This window comes from Pelobates fuscus, chromosome 6 (assembly GCF_036172605.1).
Source record: "Pelobates fuscus isolate aPelFus1 chromosome 6, aPelFus1.pri, whole genome shotgun sequence".
NCBI classification, from domain to species: domain Eukaryota; kingdom Metazoa; phylum Chordata; class Amphibia; order Anura; family Pelobatidae; genus Pelobates; species Pelobates fuscus.
Genome location: NC_086322.1, coordinates 103,993,964 through 104,011,439, shown reverse-complemented (window position 1 = coordinate 104,011,439; position 17,476 = coordinate 103,993,964). Strand labels below are relative to the sequence as shown.

At 40.4% G+C, this 17,476-nt stretch overlaps 2 protein-coding genes and 1 long non-coding RNA gene across 3 annotated transcripts in view; 1 reads left to right on the top strand and 2 right to left on the bottom strand.

Annotated features, from left to right (window-relative positions):
- Positions 1–616: 616 nt before the first annotated feature.
- Positions 617–1,759, bottom strand: LOC134615478 (uncharacterized). Its single transcript, XR_010091295.1, has 2 exons — positions 1,668–1,759; positions 617–874 (listed from the first exon to the last, which is right to left on the bottom strand). It is a non-coding gene; the product is annotated as an uncharacterized LOC134615478 (long non-coding RNA).
- Positions 1,760–2,773: 1,014 nt separating this feature from the next.
- On the bottom strand, positions 2,774–10,690 carry RWDD4 (RWD domain containing 4). Its single transcript, XM_063460002.1, has 6 exons — positions 10,583–10,690; positions 8,249–8,329; positions 6,450–6,559; positions 5,243–5,393; positions 3,452–3,569; positions 2,774–2,984 (listed from the first exon to the last, which is right to left on the bottom strand). The coding sequence occupies exons 1-6, from the start codon at positions 10,601–10,603 to the stop codon at positions 2,893–2,895; spliced, it is 573 nt and encodes a 190-aa protein (XP_063316072.1). The 5' UTR covers positions 10,604–10,690; the 3' UTR covers positions 2,774–2,892.
- Positions 10,691–11,201: 511 nt separating this feature from the next.
- Positions 11,202–17,476, top strand: part of TRAPPC11 (trafficking protein particle complex subunit 11) — a 57,659-nt gene continuing 51,384 nt past the window's right edge. The window contains exons 1-3 of the mRNA XM_063458142.1: positions 11,202–11,394; positions 15,583–15,806; positions 16,289–16,458. Of these exons, the coding sequence (XP_063314212.1) occupies positions 15,603–15,806; positions 16,289–16,458 (374 nt within the window). The 5' untranslated portion in view covers positions 11,202–11,394; positions 15,583–15,602. The remainder of the gene's footprint in view (positions 11,395–15,582; positions 15,807–16,288; positions 16,459–17,476) is intronic.

The window sequence follows — 17,476 nt, the reverse complement described above, 5'->3', positions numbered from 1 at the left end:
CTATTGTTCAGACCCTGGGAGAATCCCTTCAGCATCTTGTAGCACTAGAATTACAGCAGCTGACCATGATCGCTCAGCTAAGGCGATTTAAATGGCTATATAAAGCATAGGTCACTCTGAGGCCACTACAAATGGCCACTTCTGACAGATGCCCAGGTACCTATTCATTCCATTCCCTGGGTTCCTTTGAGTACCTGCCAGCAATTGCTTAGCTGCTATCATTTCCATGGATTTAAAGGGCTATATGCAGCATTCACTTTGAGCGCTACATACAATTTATTGGTCCGCCTGGGGCAACTAAATGTGGCCCCAGCTGACAGGGGAGCGCTAAGCATCAATGGTTACCAAAACATTAGGACTTGCCATTAAAACCCAGTATAGTTAGGACGTAATGATACATCGTAATGTTGCGAAGTGGTTTAATAATGCCACTAAAGACAAACTTTTTGGATATATTTAGTGGCTGACAGCCTTTGTGCAAGAAATTAAAGGGTATGAAAAAAAATTATTACAATTATGTCAGTGTAAATAATTGTATACATAATTGTTTAATATTTGCAAAGATGAATGTTGCCATGCACTTGTAATTTAGTACATATAGGAACATATCTAAATCTGATCATAATGTCCTTTAATATTTACAGTCAAAATTCCCTGGGAACTGGGGTATCAGCAAAATGTGAAGATATCATTTTACACCACTTGTTTATTAAACAGAAAGCCTACAAAAGGAGCATTTTTATAAAACAATTTGACCTCTTTAATAAATTACTGTTGTAAAATAAGAAGAAAGTCTACAAGACAAAAGTTATGATATATTAAAAGTGTCCGTGTTCCTCTATTCATCATCGTTGGAGGTGCCAGTTTTAGCCAGCTGTAACAAAACATAAAAGACAGAGGTTAGGAAGTTATCAACTATATCAGACATTCCAGCACACGGTGCTAGTATGCTTTCACATAATTGCACGGTTTAATTTCTAGCTAACCCATGCTTGCAGTCCATTACTGCAGTTGAAGTTTGGATAGACAATGTAGAAGTTCACAGGAAGAAATGCAGATTTTGTCAAACTGCTCGAACACCCTGTACCATAACTGTAGTGAGTTTGGTGCATAGACTACCCTGTTAAAGTAGACTGGTTGCAGTGTAATCATCAGTTGATATTCTGATTACGCACAGGGATTTGAACTTTGGCCACGGTCATATAGAATCATAATGCAGACCTGAATTCACATTGTAATTATAAGGCAGCAAATCTGTTTTTCAAACTATTCAACTAGCCCCAATAGATCATAAAATATATTTATATTAAATGTATTACTGAACCTTTAATTATCTTAAGGCAAAAATAAATATTTCTGTATTTGGTTATATGTATATAAGAAGATATTTGTATTATACCAGTAGACAATGGTCAAGGAATGTTACATAAATACACTTTAGATTAATCAAAATAAATTCTACCAATTTTCCTTTCTACCTTTACATCACATACAAATAAAGTCTTAGGTACTTATTTACAAGCTGAGTGGAGAAACAAATAAATAAATGAGTGAGGGGGGATTAAATACACACACACACACACACACACACACACAAACTCCTTTTTTCTCCTAAATCATAATACATTTTCAAAACATTTCTTGTTTTTAAACATTTGTATACTTACATGCTGGAGATCAAGAAGTCCACAATGGCAAATAGCATAAAAGAAAGAATACAAAATATTAAAATACAATCAAAAGGAAAACAAAAATGTTACTTTGAGATACAAATGTTACGTTGAAACGTCCTCATAGTAGTAAATTGTAAGTTTTTTTGGTCAGCAACTCTGAAACTGTCACAGAATGGAAGACTAAACAGAGGTAGAAGTAGGCGTTCTGGTCATCACAAGTGCAGAAAAAGGGCAGATAATGGAGAAAGCTATCCTTGCACCAGAAATTAGTTCTGTTAATGTATACTGCATTCAAGAGTAAATTTCAGTCTCAAGGAAAAACCTTCAACAATTCCAACTAAAATTACCAGTATTAAACAACCACTTTAACCTAACCACTACAACCTGCTGTAAAGCTTATGGTGTTAGTATTGCCCTAGCCCCCATTCCATGGTAAGAGGCCAAACTGTTTTAGAACACTGACAGCATACCTGGGTCCTGTTGGGTGCCAATACTACACATCTTGTCTTCTCTAGCAGAAGTCAGATTGCTTTGTAGAGCAAAAACATATCCATGCTCATTTACTTTGAGTGCTCCACTAATAATCACAGCCAATGACCACAGTCCTGCATCGACCATGCTTTGCTCTGCAGAGACATCTGGCTTCTCCTGCTGAAGCCCAGATGTTGTGCAGGTGTGCCCAGCTTGACATCTTCTGTGGGACAGTGCCTTGGTACTTTTGGCACCCAAACTACTACAGTGGGATGAGTGGTTATGGTGCTTAGGGTGTTCCTGTAATCATGCTGCTATAGGGGTGCCTAGGCAATAAGAAAGATTCACAGGCACTCCAAATGTGAAAGCCGCAGGCAGATTTATTGTCACAAGATGAGCAGCAACTTTTTGACCTAACAATAGATCTTTGTCTATTGTCAGGTCGAAACGTTGCTGCTCATCTTGTGACAATAAATCTGCCTGCGGCTTTCACATTTGGAGTGCCTGTGAATCTTTCTTATTGCCTTGTCGTATTGGGATTGCTGGTCCTGTTCCAGAGCACCTGTGGCCGCTGGGAGTGAGTGCGGTTCCTGAAACCTATTTTTGCTATAGGGTGCCTAGGCACACACTTAACTTATCTGGAGAAAACCTAACCTATGATAGGTAATCAAATAAATATTCACTTTTCAAATATTTTTATTAAACTCAAAAAATACACACTACTCTCTCTTTCTCTGGGGAGCACACCCTAAAGATATGTGCTGCACACACCTTCACAGATAAGCATTACCTTAATAACATCAACCCAGTTCCATCCACGGGGAAGTTCTCCTTTGTGATCTAGAGATTGAATAAAAAGCATTTTAAAAGAATAAATGGCACTACATATCTTGATGTACTTATATGTTTAAAGTGTCTAATGAAGTATAAATTTAAAAAACAGCAAATAATAGTTCTCTTACACAAACACATACAGTAGATAATTGTGCGTGCACTATTTCTCTTGGTCTCCAAATTCAATTGTTTATACTTTGCAGGTTTTATGAATCTGCAAAAGTATTTTCATGACTTATAAATAAAACACATTGAATAGAGACAGGAGTTATTAGGGAAACAACAATAGGAAACAACAATAGCAATCTACATATAGCAACACACAAGCGTGGAAAAGTCAACATTGAGTTACTAATTTAAATATGAGAAGTGCCGTTAAATTCTGGATTTGGTGAAGTGGGGTTTTTGAAAATGCATATAGATATATTAAACAGATTTTTTTGAGACTACAACTTGCATCTTATTGAACACACCTGTTTTGTCTGCTAATTTTTTCTTTTGGGCTTTAGTTAACTGCTCCTTTTTCTCTTTTTTCTTGCTTGATAGGTTTACATTTGCTGGCTCTGGTGTATTATCATTTCCGATTAATGTCTGAAAAAGAAATACAGTTGAACAATATTGTAATTTTGCATTAAAGGCACCACATTCAGTATAAAATCATGCAGACAAATTAGTTAATTAACTTGAATCATATGTGCCTCACAATCCAAAGCAAGGTCTGGGTGCAGTGGCCAGGTTTACATTGAGGAGTTGAGTCTAACTCTAGTAGATGTCATACGGACAGCCACTAGAAGTACTACTGCTGCACTAACAGAGTACAACTCTCGTAACGTGGAAGTCCCAACAATGAAGCTTAAATACACATGCAGTGCTTGCCGTGCATACACATTAGGAGAATTTGACGGGACCATTTAGGAGGAGGCCAGGTCTGTTCCGTGACATTGTTGGAGACCACGAGCGCCAAGAGAGTGTCTTTGCTGGAAATAGGCAAGTAAAACGTTTACTTTTTAAATTGTTATTGCAAGGGGGGCCTATATAGATAGAGGGACAAGGATACTATAGCATTATGAACACAGGTATTTAGTCAGAATGCTAGTGTTCCTTTAAAGAAGACAGTCATTACTGATATGAATAAAGTTGGTCATAACAAACACACATCATTAAGCAGGGGAACAAAAATCCCATTTGTAAATTTGGAACACTGGTAATTGGATGCCAAATCCCATAAATTACAGGAGTTAAACCAGTGAGCTATTTTATTTGAAAACAACGTTCTTCCCAGGAAAATACCTTTTAGATGTTACAACATAGTACATTTACACACTCATCTCCTGCTCTAGCAGGCAATTAACAGAGTAGCATATATGAAATTTAAAATTAAACATACTGTGCAAAAAGGGAAGCTCAAAAATATACACGCTTTTTCATGAAGTGTGTAGGGAGGCTGTGTCAGTCACAGCCGGGGGACATGTAGCTAGGGTTGCATAAACAAAGGGACTTAACTTTAAAATGGAAAACAACTGAGTACTGAGAATGCAGAGGCATTGGCTGACAAGGGAGAGCAAAGAGACCTCCCACTGGAGATCCCTCTGCTCTCCATCCATGCGCTGTGGTTGCTATGGAAACTCAATAGCCGACGCTTCTAGCACTGGCTAGGGAGTATAGGAATGGAGTGACGTCACTTCACTACAAAGTCAACAATGCCACTGTTTAGGTTTGCCATGCTTGGGGACGCGACACCAAGCAGGGCAAATCAAAGAAGAGTGTTACATAAAGAGTAACATCCATGAAGCAGCGCTGGAGTGGAGGAAAGGTGAATAAATCTCTATAAATTATACCGACCACATCATGTATCTTTGTGACATATAGTGTATTCAATGTATACAGGAGCATTTAAGGCAAGTTTAATTTTTTACTACAAGTTAACTTTAAAATAGAGTTGTTTTGATGCTTACATTGTCCCTTTAAATCTTCGTTGTTGAGACATAACACTTACCTAACTAAAGACAATGCATACAACTAACAGCTAAAAGATTTAATGAAGGAAGCTCTTGGTAAGCCAGGAGAGCTATAGCATAGCTATGGTAAGCCAGGAGATGCACTGCATTGAAGCATATGCACACTATAGAATGCTAAACATAGTGATGTATTAAAATGTAATTTTTTTCATAGTAATAATTAACAATGCTAGCTTTCCTTTAAAAATAGGGACATTGTGGATAATATAGACACACAAACATAATGCAAAGTATTAGGATAATTACTATAACATTGTTGAATGGTTGATGATTTTCCATTAATACTTCTTTGTTATCTTTGGCATATTCGAATAAAGTGTAGGTCATTGATGTACCAAGATTAGCTTCTACTTGTTCTTGTAACATTTTTAATATACTCTGTTTGACAGCAGGGGATCTGTGTGATACAGGAAAACAATATATCAAAAGCTTTAAAAAAAAAAAAAAAAAATTAAAATTACATTAAAATTGAATAGTAAAGTGTCTTTCATTATATAATGTGTTACCTTATTTATTCTATATTATTCATAAAATAACTAATTTTATTGATACAGCAAGAACAAAGTAGCAGTATTTCAACATACACCTTAGAAACAGAACGCAATGAAGTCCGGGCGCCGTCTTACCTAATAGGAATAAACCACTTGTGAATGGTTTAGCCTTGAACTTTCAAGACGGCGTCTGTTCACTCTGCCTTGCACCTTCCTCAGATGATCCTTGGCTACCATCATGAAGCCTTGGACTGGGCTTCAGAAGCCTCAGTATCACCCAATTCATAAACTCAAGTAAGAAAAGGTACTGTCACATCTGGTTAGAGTGCGCAGAGTGAAAACTGACATTTTCTCAAGACGTCTCAATATCTCGCTTTATGAATAAATTACTGAAAAATGGTATAAAGTTGTACATGAACATTGATATACAAGCTTCAACAAAGCCATGATCAGAACACCTCATGTGGGTGTTATATATAGCATGTTTTCAGCTCTCCCAATATTTGGAGGGTTGCAATCGGGACAGGTGAGTGGGTCCAAAGAGCAGGCCTGCCAACTGAAGGACAAAAAGGAGCATGTCTGGCAAGCGCAAGCCCAACAGCCTGAAAGACGTTGCAGAGACAGCAGTGCTGAAACACTCTCTGCAGGGTCCTAGTGCATAGTGGGAGCACATCTAATGCAGGACAACAGGAAACAAAATTGGAACGGTCGAGCCAAAAAACACTGGGTTGTGTTTCTGTGAAAATATACACTGAAAATATGGACTAACTCTACAAAATATTGCGACAGATCTTTCCATTTCCTTTGTGCAAACTGATTGATTTCTCAAGCCAGAGGTAGACATTCTCAATGTGTTTCTTTTTTTAACACCGCAAACGGATTCATATATAGGGAATATTTAAGATATCCCAGCATGCTTTCTATAGAATGTGACTCTTGTAAAGCAAAGATATAGTACTTACATTTGATTGTTGAAAAAGGCATTCATAGATATGTTTGGTGCAGTTTCTGGGTAGGTTTCTGGCCAGGATATTTCAATAAGGAAGGCTTTAGAATCTCCAATATCACCAACCTATAGAAAAGTCAGAACAAAAATATATATATTCAAATACACACAGAAAACACCACTAGCCGACAGATACTTGAAACCACAGCAGTCACCTGAGAATAATGTGCGGTACTAATTTTAAGTTAATGCCTTCAATATCAAGCAATTCTTGTTGTAGAAAGTATTAGCAAATGTTTTTATTTGAAACATAGCGGGAACAAAGGTAAAAAATAAATAAAAATGTGTATACATTTCCTTTTAAACGTAAATTAAAATTATGAAAGTTAACACATTGTAATTTCTTCATCCTATACAAAAATATTGAGGGGACAAAAAGCTTTAGACAGTATTACTTTTTTCGCAGGGTCTGATGCTGAAGCTTTCTTTACAGTTTGGAGAAAAAAAAAAAAGGGAAAACATTTTATTTTCTCGACATTCCATTGACAAAATGGCTCCCTGGTAGGTAAAATATTTTCTCTATAATATACATTATAGATTTAAGCTTCCTAGAGTGTGTGTAAATGAGGCTTTATGGACTCAATTCAATTTTGCAAAGCAAATTGATGCAAATGGTTTACATCCATTAACCCCTTCACGACTATGTTAGAAAATAAATTAATGGATGTAAACCACTCTTGACAATGACACATTTATGCTCTTTAATAAACCATTTGTTCCATAACCCTGATAGTGAGCCGTCTTTGGGTGTTGTGCTCTGACTTTCTGTAGACCTGATCAGTTTTACAAAAGCCTCTCTGCAGGCAACAGGATAATGTACAAGTAACCCTTCCAACTTTGGATAATGATGAAAGCCGATTGTCCTGGTCTAACTTTCCCCTAGCAGCTGCAACCTGCCACCGCAGCTTGGAATCCTTTGGACAGATACTGAGAAAGAGTAGAACAGACAATATATCTCTGCCCTGTCAATTGCATTTTAGGGTTGTTGGATGTAGGTGGGAACAGAGTACCATAGTGCACTGGTACACTGGAGGGGGTATTTGACTGTTCTTAAAGAGAGTAACCCCAACCCATCTCTAAACTTTTTTTTTTTTTTTTTTAAAAGGCCCCATAGGAAACATTTTTGGTCCCACTCAACCCTAAAATAAAATTCTAGAAATAAGCTATAACTTACATAGAATCCAGCACCAGGCAAAGCTCCACTCCCCAAATTACATCACTGGAGCCATTGAGAGGTCCGATCAAATGCTTCTCTATGATATGACCGCTTCACCAGCTCAGAGCACATGTACGTGCTCTGAGACGGTAAGGGGAAAGAGAGAGGGAGGGGCATTGGCCTTAACTGAAAGAGGCAAGGGGAATAAATGCAGGCAGACTGGAATGGAGTTCCGGGCTGCCTTAGTCACGTGTGCTGGGGGTGTAACTAGCCCCCGGGAAAAAAAATAAAAATCAACATATCTCTGTATGTGCAGCGTTTCAAGCAGACACTCAGCACATACAGACCTCTACCACCAGGACTACTTTTAAAAGCAGAAGTGGTAATAATGGTGATTGAAGTAACTCTGTAAGCATTAAAATATATAATTCATCAGTATGATAAATTATATATTTGTTCCCCAAGAAGATGTCACAGCTGAAACAGAACCTTTTCTAATACATTAATTTAATAAGTTCTTATGTTTGGAGCTCTGCATTTGCGTCAGCAATATTTAGCATGGCGGAGCATGTTACAGCAATAAACAAGTTATTACTTACCCTGTATTGGAAAGAGCAAGGCCCTAATTCCTTAAAACAGTCATCTCCTTCATAAATGGACTGGAGAGCTTCTAGCTCCATCTGGAAGATAAAACCGAATAGACTTGGAATTGTACATAAAACATTTTTTTGAATGATGAAATTCCAGTTGTACTGTACAAAGTCAGCTACTGTTGAGAAGCTTCATTTATTTAGTTGCTTTGCAGGTTACATTTCTAAGACACCAATATAATAATACGTAACATGAACTCACAATTTAAAGGGCACTTCGAGCACCTTAACTTATTTTCATTGCACCCATTATGATGCAAGTAGAAATTGTAACAGTGTCTTTGTACACAACTGCTTGTTTAGCAGCTCCTGTGAAAATTGCTGTAGCATAAACCTGTCCCTTTTTTCCTACACTTTTGTGAATGGGGAGTCACTGATTGGTTGAGAGCATCAGCTGACGGCTTTAATCTAATCAGCGGCATCCCTCCATTTCCTGAAACGGAGAGTGCAGAAGCCGAATACCGCCTGGGGGCACTGGAGTCTCACTTTGGCTATAAACCGTTTGCGAACGTTGTGGGTTGTTTTTTTTTGTAGGGATTCTATATTGGAATTAAAAATGATCCTTTGTGAACCTAAAACAAAATCTATTTATTTTTTAGATTAGCATATATGCGATGTATGAATGTTTTCAAAGGTATTTTTCTTAAAGGACCACTACAGTGCCAGGAAAACAAATTGTTTTCCTGGCACTATAGGGTCTAAGTCCCCCCCCCCCCCCACCATCAGGGGCCCCCTCCCGCCAGGCTCTAGGCGGCTGAAGGGGTTAATCACTTACCTTTCTCCATCACCGGGCTCCCTCGGCGCTGGGGAACTCTCCTACCTCTGACGACGTCAGCATCTTCTCACTGTGATTTTCACAGTGAGAAGCACGGAAGAGCCTCTAGCGGCTGTCAACGAGACAGCCACTAGAGGCTGGATTAACCCTATTGTAAACATAGCAGTTTGTTTACAGCTGCAGGGTTAACCCTAAATGGACCTGGCACCCAGACCACTTCAATGAGCTGAAGTGGTCTGGGTGCCTATAGTGGTACTTTAATGGGAGGCCAAGGATAAGCTTAGAATATCAGCTGACCATGGGTCTATTCAGGAGCGGCGCTACCATAAGGCGGGACAAGGATATCCGAGAGAGTGTGTCAAATCCATTGAGTGTGTGTATGAGCCAGTGAGAGAGGGTTTGTGTCAGCAAGTATGTGTGAGTCAGCGTCTGTGTCTATGACCCTGTGTGCTTGTATATGCATATGTATGTGCCTGTGAGTGCATGTGTGTACAGATTAGGAAAAACTTTGCCATTGAGAGAGAGTATGGCTTTGTGAGCATTAGTATGTGTCAGAGTTAGAGAGAGATAAGAAAGTCAGAGGAGAGAGAAGACATGAAGGTGGGTAAGAGACATTAAAGGACCACTATAGGCACTCAGCCCACTTCAGCTTAATGAAGTGGTCTGGGTGCCAGGTCCAGCTAGGTTTAACCCTTTTTGCTGCAAACATAGCAGTTTCAGAGAAACCGATATGTTTACATTAGGGTTAATCCTGCCTCTAGTGACTGTCTCACTGACAGGCGCTTCCGCGCTTCTCACTGTGATTTTCACAGTGAGAAGACGCCAGCGTCCATAGGAAAGCATTGAGAATGCTTTCCTATGGACTGGCTGAATGCGCACGCGGCTCTTGCCACGCATGCGCATTCAGCCAGGGACATCAGAAGAGGGAGGATAGTCCCCAGCGCCGAGGGACCAGCAAAATGCATCTTCGCCGGTGTATACAAAACTCCTTGCACCGGCGTCTATTACCAGAACACAATGAAAGGCTTCCATACTGAAATTTGCTCCAGAAGAGGTAGATGAGCCGGTTAAACAGGGGGCATCTGGAAGACTTTGAGGGTTCAATCTTTCGTAAAGCGTTTAACCTTTTAAAGGAGGAACCCCCACACACACACCAAAAGAAACTTAAGAAAAAAAAAATTTGGCACCCAGAATGTTCCTTTAACCCCTTAAGGACACATGACATGTGTGACATGTCATGATTCCCTTTTATTTCAGAGGTTTGGTCCTTAAGGGGTTAAAATCACTTTGCAATACAGCCTCATTAGACTCAGTGTTAGGCACCGGGGAGGATAAACACACAGCAGTAAATAGTTTATTCTGGGCAGTAAAGGATGGTGGGTGTACTGTACCTGATCCAACACTAAGGACCCACTGACACAGCATGGGGAGCACAATCTGCATGGCTACCAAGGGGTTAATAAGCCCAGACACTGAGGGTAGGTGTACATTACTAGTTGGACACTTACCTCCTGGTCCTCGTTAGCCATTCTGGGAATGTAATGGCCGCTCGCTGCTCTAGCTCATGTATGGGCGAGATGGGTCACCGTGCCAGAGATAAGCACCCTCCGCCACACACTAAACTCTACCAGCAACCACTCTAGCCACACGCTACGCCACGTCATCACGCTACAGCGGCAATGCACGCACACGTTAGAAGTACGCCGCCATATTTATTAAGGGCAAACTGGTGTTCGCCTGCGTCTGTTTTATATGTATATGTATTATTTATGTGTTGCAAATAAAGGGGCAACAAATGTTATTTTAGGTGCTGTGTTTGTTTCCCCAGTTCTTTACTACAGATATCTTAATAAAACTCTTACCGCAGTGGTTATGGTACCTGAATGACAGAGCCAGGCCAATGAGCAGCATCAAAAAAATGCCTGACTGCTACATATCACTTGTTCTTATTATAAAGGGCCTTGCTGAGAATAGAAAATAAGGACATCATTACTGACGGGAGGCATGAACTGATGATAAATAAAATGTATTTTTTTGTTTTTTGTTTATTTTTATTTCTATTACTTTAGTGATCCTCAGATCGCTTGCCCACTTCAAACATGGCGGCTTGTGTTTCCCCGACTGTGTAAGGCAGTCAGCTGACATTCCACACTGAGTGGAGGTTCTGTGCTGGGGCTGTGTTCCGGGGTGAGTGACAGCAGCCTTGGAGTCCCTGTAAGTTGGTGTATGAGGGCAGGACTGGCACCATGTACTGGCACTGAGGACAAGGCTTTTCCTGGCTGACTGGGCTCTCTATATTATTGGTACACCCTGTATACAGGTAATATATATGTTAATAATGTGTGTTACCCACCTGAAAGGAAGGTTGCTTTCCTGCTTCCTGAAAATAAAGGTTGGCTGCATAGATTACGTTGACAAGATTTTTTGGGGAGCTTATATACAATAAAAGTAAAACCATGCAGTCTGTAGGGTATTTAATCCATTCCCGTAGGGTATTATCACATCTTGGTGCAGGGTTGCAGTAAGTGATTCACTGTCTACATATGATAGAATGCATTAAACAATTCCCATCTTTTTGCAGGTGAATTCCCATTTTATTCTCTGTAATAATGAATAGGTTCGTAGTTCTGGTAAATAATTAATTTAGAATGCTGGATAATGCATAGGGAACACACAATGTAATGTGTGTTTCTCATATCCGTTACTCTTAAAACAGAACATCTTTGCACCCTGTATTTAAATTAAAACAATCAGCTACTATTAATTGGGATAAATTATTGAGTAGACCATGTAACAGTTTTACTGTCTTGTGATATTATACACGTAGACAAATGTGGCTAAGCTATTTTTTGGTTTATCTTATGGACAAGAAATTCCAGTTTCCAGGATTCCTGATGAATCTGTTATATGCACACAGAATGCACGCTGCCAATCTGGGAATTCTACAATATTTTCCTTTTGTGAAAGTGGTGCACAGCTAGAGAATTTCTATGATCTTTATTTTATATCTTATTTTCATTTGATAAAACCAAAGAAAGATCCTTCTTTTTCTTCCTGCTCCATTCTTTGTCCTCCTCTCTTTATGCAGAGGTACTCTGTAAACAGCATCAAAAGCCACATGTCAAAATAACTGATATGGAACAACAATTATAACCTGAATTCTGAAATTTGTTTTTTAATTCACCACATTTGCAGTGCAGTTAATAAACACACACACATAAATACATAAATATATACTCCCATATTTTTCACTTTGTTTGCTTTGATATTTTGCTATATTTGTTATGTGAATGTGTATACAGTACAGGGCTTAAAAGGTTGTATTCCTATGCTGCTAAAGTTATTCACCATAGCATATCTTCAACAAGTGAATTTCTATTTTGCCAGGGCTAAAGTGTCACTTACCATCGGCAACTATACAGAGTGTGCTTACAACAGAAACCTGGCTCTCCCCCTCTGACACTGCCACCCCTGCATCTTTGTCCTTCGGTGGTCTCCAACTTACCCACAACCCAAGAAACTCTGAATGTAAAGGTGGTGGTGTTGGGTTTCTCCTCTCCCCTCACTGCTCTTTTAAACCTCTTCCCACCCCCCCTTCCCTCTCTTTCCCGTCATTTGAAATACATTCAATTCGCCTTTTCAAACCCTTCTCTGCTAACATTGCTGTCATTTACCGTCCCCCTGGATCCCCTCTTCTCTTCCTTGACCACTTTGCTGCCTGGCTACCCTATTTCCTCTCTTCTAACGTTCCATCCCTAATTCTCGGGGACTTCAATATTCCTATAAACCCACCTTGGACCTCTGCAGCCACTAAACTACTTTCAATTACTTCCTCCCTCGGGCTATCGCAGTGGGCAAATTCTCCCACCCATGTAGCTGGCAATACCCTTGACCTAATCTTCACTTATGCATGTACAGTATCCAATATCTGCAACACTCAATATCCACTCTCTGATCACCACCTCTTATCATTTGCTCTCGCGTACCCCCTCACCCAACAACCTCAGCCTAACCCCCCTCAACTCAGGAGGGACCTTAATTCTCTTGATCTCCAGCAGCTGTCAGCTGACATTGATTCAAGACTGCTGTCCATCCCTTCCCTCTCCTGTCCTTCACTGGCCATCTCCACATATAACTCTACTCTTGCATCTGCCTTGAACGCTGCAGCGCCACTCCAAACAAGTACCTCAAGGTGGACCCGCCCCCAACCATGGCATACTAAACCAACGCGCTACCTGCAAAGATGCTCCCGTTGTGCTGAATGCTCCTGGAGGAAGTCTCGCACCCAATCTGACTTTCTCCATTATAGATTCATATTGTGTTCATACAATGCAGCCCTTGCCCTTGCCAAACAGTCCTATTTTTCCTCTCTCATTAGTTCATGTTCCCGCAACCCCAGGCGTCTCTTTGACACCTTTAAATCTCTTCTTCGCCCTGCTGTGGCCACCTCCCAAACTAACCTTACTGCTGATAACTTTGCATGTTACTTTACTGACAAGATTGAACAGCTAAGGAAAGAATTCTCCCCTCCTTGCCTTTCTGTTTCTCAAACACACATGGATCATGCCTTTCCTACCCTTCAGACATTCTCCCCAGTTACTGACCAAGAGGTGGCTGCTCTTCTTTGCTCCTCTCGCCCCACCACTTGCCCACTCGATCCTGTCCCATCTCACCTTATCAGATCTCTCTCCACTTGTCTCATGCCTTCTTTAACACACAGCTTCAACTGCTCGCTCTCTTCTGGCATCGTCCCTGCTGACCCTAAACATGCCACTGTAGTACCTATACTAAAAAAACCTTTTCCTTCGACCCGTCCACCCCCTCTAACTACCGTCCCATATCCCTGCTCCCTTTTTCCTCAAAGCTTCTAGAAAGACTTGTCTTTACCCGTGTGTCTCATTTCCTCAATTCCAACTCTCTCCTTGACCCCCTTCAATCTGGCTCCGCCCTCTCCACTCTACAGAGACTGCCCTTATCAAAGTTACTAACGACCTAATCGCAGCTAAATCCAAAGGCCACTACTCCATACTAATTCTTCTTGACCTCTCAGCGGCCTTTGACACCGTTGATCATGCTCTCCTTCTTCAAACTCTTCAATCGCTTGGTCTCTGTGACTCTGTCCTCTCGTGGTTTTCCTCTTATCTCTCCCAATGCTCATTCAGTGTCTCTTTTTCTAATGATACCTCCTCCCCTCATCCTGTCTCGGTTGGAGTCCCCCAAGGCTCCGTCCTTGGTCCCCTTCTATTTTCTCTTTATACTGCCTCTCTTGGCAAACTTATTACCTCATTTGGATTCCACTACCACCTGTACACTGATGACACCCAGCTATATCTCTCCTCCCCGGACCTCTCCCCTGCCGTCCTGCAACGTGTCACTGCTTGCCTTTCTTCCATCTCTGACTGGATGTCCTCCCGCTTTCTGAAACTCAATCTCTCAAAAACTGAGCTCCTTGTCTTTCCTCCTCCTAATACTGATCCTCCTCTTTCGCTCTCCCTTCAAGTTTCTGGTACTAACATCAGTCCATCCTTGCAAGCGCGCTGTCTTGGCGTCATACTTGACTCTGGTCTCACCTTTGAGCCTCACATCAAGCATGTTGCCAAATCCTGTAGATTCCATCTTAAAAACATAGCCCGCATCCGCCCCTTTCTTGCACCAGATACTACCAAGGAGCTTGTCCATGCTCTAATAATTTCCCGCATGGATTATTGTAACCCTCTCCTGATTGGTCTTCCCAAAAGCCGTACTGCACCCCTACAGTCCGTAATGAACGCTGCTGCTAGACTGATCTTCCTCTCTAGTCGTTTCTCTCACACCTCACCCCTCTGCCAGTCCTTACATTGGCTTCCTGTATGCTATAGGAGTCAATTCAAGGTACTAACTCACACCAATAAAGCACTGAACAACTCTAGCCCCTCTTATATCTCCTCACAGATCCATACATATGTCCCTTCTCGGTCTCTCCGCTCTGCCCGTGACCACCTCCTGTCTGTTGTCCGCACCCGTACGACCAACTCGCGCTTGCAGGACTTCTCGCGGGCGGCTCCCTTCCTATGGAATAGCCTGCCTACCGCCATCAGACTCTCCCCTAGTCTTGCATCTTTTAAGAAGTGCCTTAAAACCCATCTCTTTAGGAAAGCTTATGACCTTCAAGACTAACCCTTACCTCACATACCTGTCTCTTGCCCTCTCCTAAAGGGCAGCCCACTTTATTTGATTGCAAATTCCTGTCCTAATGTGTTGTACACCCCACCTCCTACAGAATTTAAGCTCGATTGAGCAGGGTCCTCTTCAACCTATTGTTCCTGTAAGTTTATTTGTAATTGTCCTATTTATAGTTAAATCCCCTCTCATAATATTGTAAAGCGCTACGGAATCTGTTGGCGCTATGTAAATGGCAATAATAATAATAATAATACACTAAAGGATTGCTAAGTCCCTTGGTAATGTTAGCAAAGTTTTGAAAAGTCTCAGTAGTGATTCTATTTGATGCACATATTTCTTCGTGTAGGATTGTGACTCTTGTTGAAGATGAGTCCCACACAATGGGATTTCCCTGTAGAGCTATGTTGTCGTCCTATGGCCTTTGTGACCCTGACTGGTTTAGATGTCACCTTTAACGCTATTCATCGTGCAATTTGGGATGCATTTTGCGCTAACAGACGGGCAGACAGAGTACCCATCTCATTTAAGGTTCTTCCTGGTGACCATGAGTATCCAAAATGCAGAACAAAGGTATATTTCTTTTGGTGTTATTACAATCATATACATTAATGCTCACTCACAGCACAGACATTCATAGTCGTGGTGCTCAACCTTGCTATAATATTCTATGATTTATAGACTAATCTGTATCTTGTAAAACCTGAAAAGGGAATTTGCCAAAGTGTCTGACATGGAAACCCAGGAGAGATTGAGATTCTTTCCAGTTCATCTATTTTTAACTAGAATTTTGTAATTCCATTATTAATTTTTCCACCATGGTTCGTTTAAGTGCAGTTCAAAGTTTAGTGAATAAAAACCACTTTGCCTACAATTCCATATCCATTGTACAGCACTACAGAATTTACTGATGCTATATAAATAATAATAATTCAAACATTAGTGATTAACCCTATATGTGTTTGTTTTCGATCCACTACTGTTTGTTGATAAGTGAATAAACTCTTATGTGTTTGAATCCATGCAGTCTTTATTTCCCGTGACTTTCTTAACAGAGAACATCCTATGAGTGGTACATCCCAAAAGGAATTCTGAAAACCAGCTGGATGAACAAACACCTTAATCTGGTGCCCGCCCTTGTAGTGGTGTTTTATGAGTTGGACTGGGATGAAGCCCAATGGAAAGAGAAGCAGTCAGAGTGTGCCACCAGGGTGGAAATTGTTAGGTGAAGAGCTTTTAAACATTTTTAAGTGTTTTTTTTTTTTTTTTGTTAAATGTAGGGTCTTTGTTAAAATGTAATTTTGTAATTTTAAGCTAAAATAGCTGTGCTGAAACTATTGCTGAATTTTGCAGTATTTCGGCCTGTTTTTTTAAATACACTCTGAATTCCTTTACAACTCATATTTTAATTAATAACCCTGATTCTGTTGGGTGTATTTACACATGTAACCCTTTTAATTCCTTTTGATTTCTAAACCAACAATGCACCAATTTGTATATTGTGGAAAAGATGCTTGCTAAGCAAAATAAGCCAGATGTATGGTGGGGGAAATGTTAGGTCAGAAATATACTTACAATAACTATGTGAATTACAAAAAAAAACAAAACACTATGGCATTAGGAATAAAAAACTTTATTTCTAACGCTAGTGTGTCCCTCTGCCTCCACGGCACCTGCACATGGTAATTAAAGGGTTAAAAAAACAAAACGTCTTTCCAATACTGAGGATCCTCGACGCTGGAACTGTCTCTTACTCTAGCAATGTCAAGTACTGCGTGCGCATTAGACATTTTGTTTACCATAGGAAAGCCTTGAATCACTGCTTTCCTACTGGGATTTTGAAAACGGTTGAGGTCCTCATGCAAAGCCCTGAGGATGTCCAATGTCGCTCCTTGAGATTAAACTCCATTAGAGTGCAGGAAGTGTCTATATTGACAGCCACTGGAGGTTGTCTTAACCCTGCAATGTAAACATTGCAGTTTCTCTGAAAGTTTTAGGGGGGGGGGGACATGGACACTGCACCTATACCACTTCAATGAGATGAAGTGGTGTGGGTGCCTATAGTGTCAATGTTTAAGGCCAGAGTAGCCAAACTGAAAGTATTAATGACAGAGAATTTTCCCAGTTCAACTATTTTGACCTTAAATTTGAAATTCCCTTTGAAGTCTCACTTTAGTGTACAAAACCTGCTAGTGTTTTTGTTTAGGATAGGTTTTGAGGTTTGGCCATTTATGGTCTACGAT

Coding starts and splice junctions, on each gene's coding strand:
- RWDD4 (XM_063460002.1), bottom strand. CDS start 10,603: ATGGCTAACGAGGACCAGGAG. Junction 6,560..8,248: donor CTTGCTCTTTCCAATACAGG/GTAAGTAATAAC, acceptor ACTTTTCTATAG/GTTGGTGATATTGGAGATTC. Junction 5,394..6,449: donor GCCTTTTTCAACAATCAAAT/GTAAGTACTATA, acceptor TGTATCACACAG/ATCCCCTGCTGTCAAACAGA.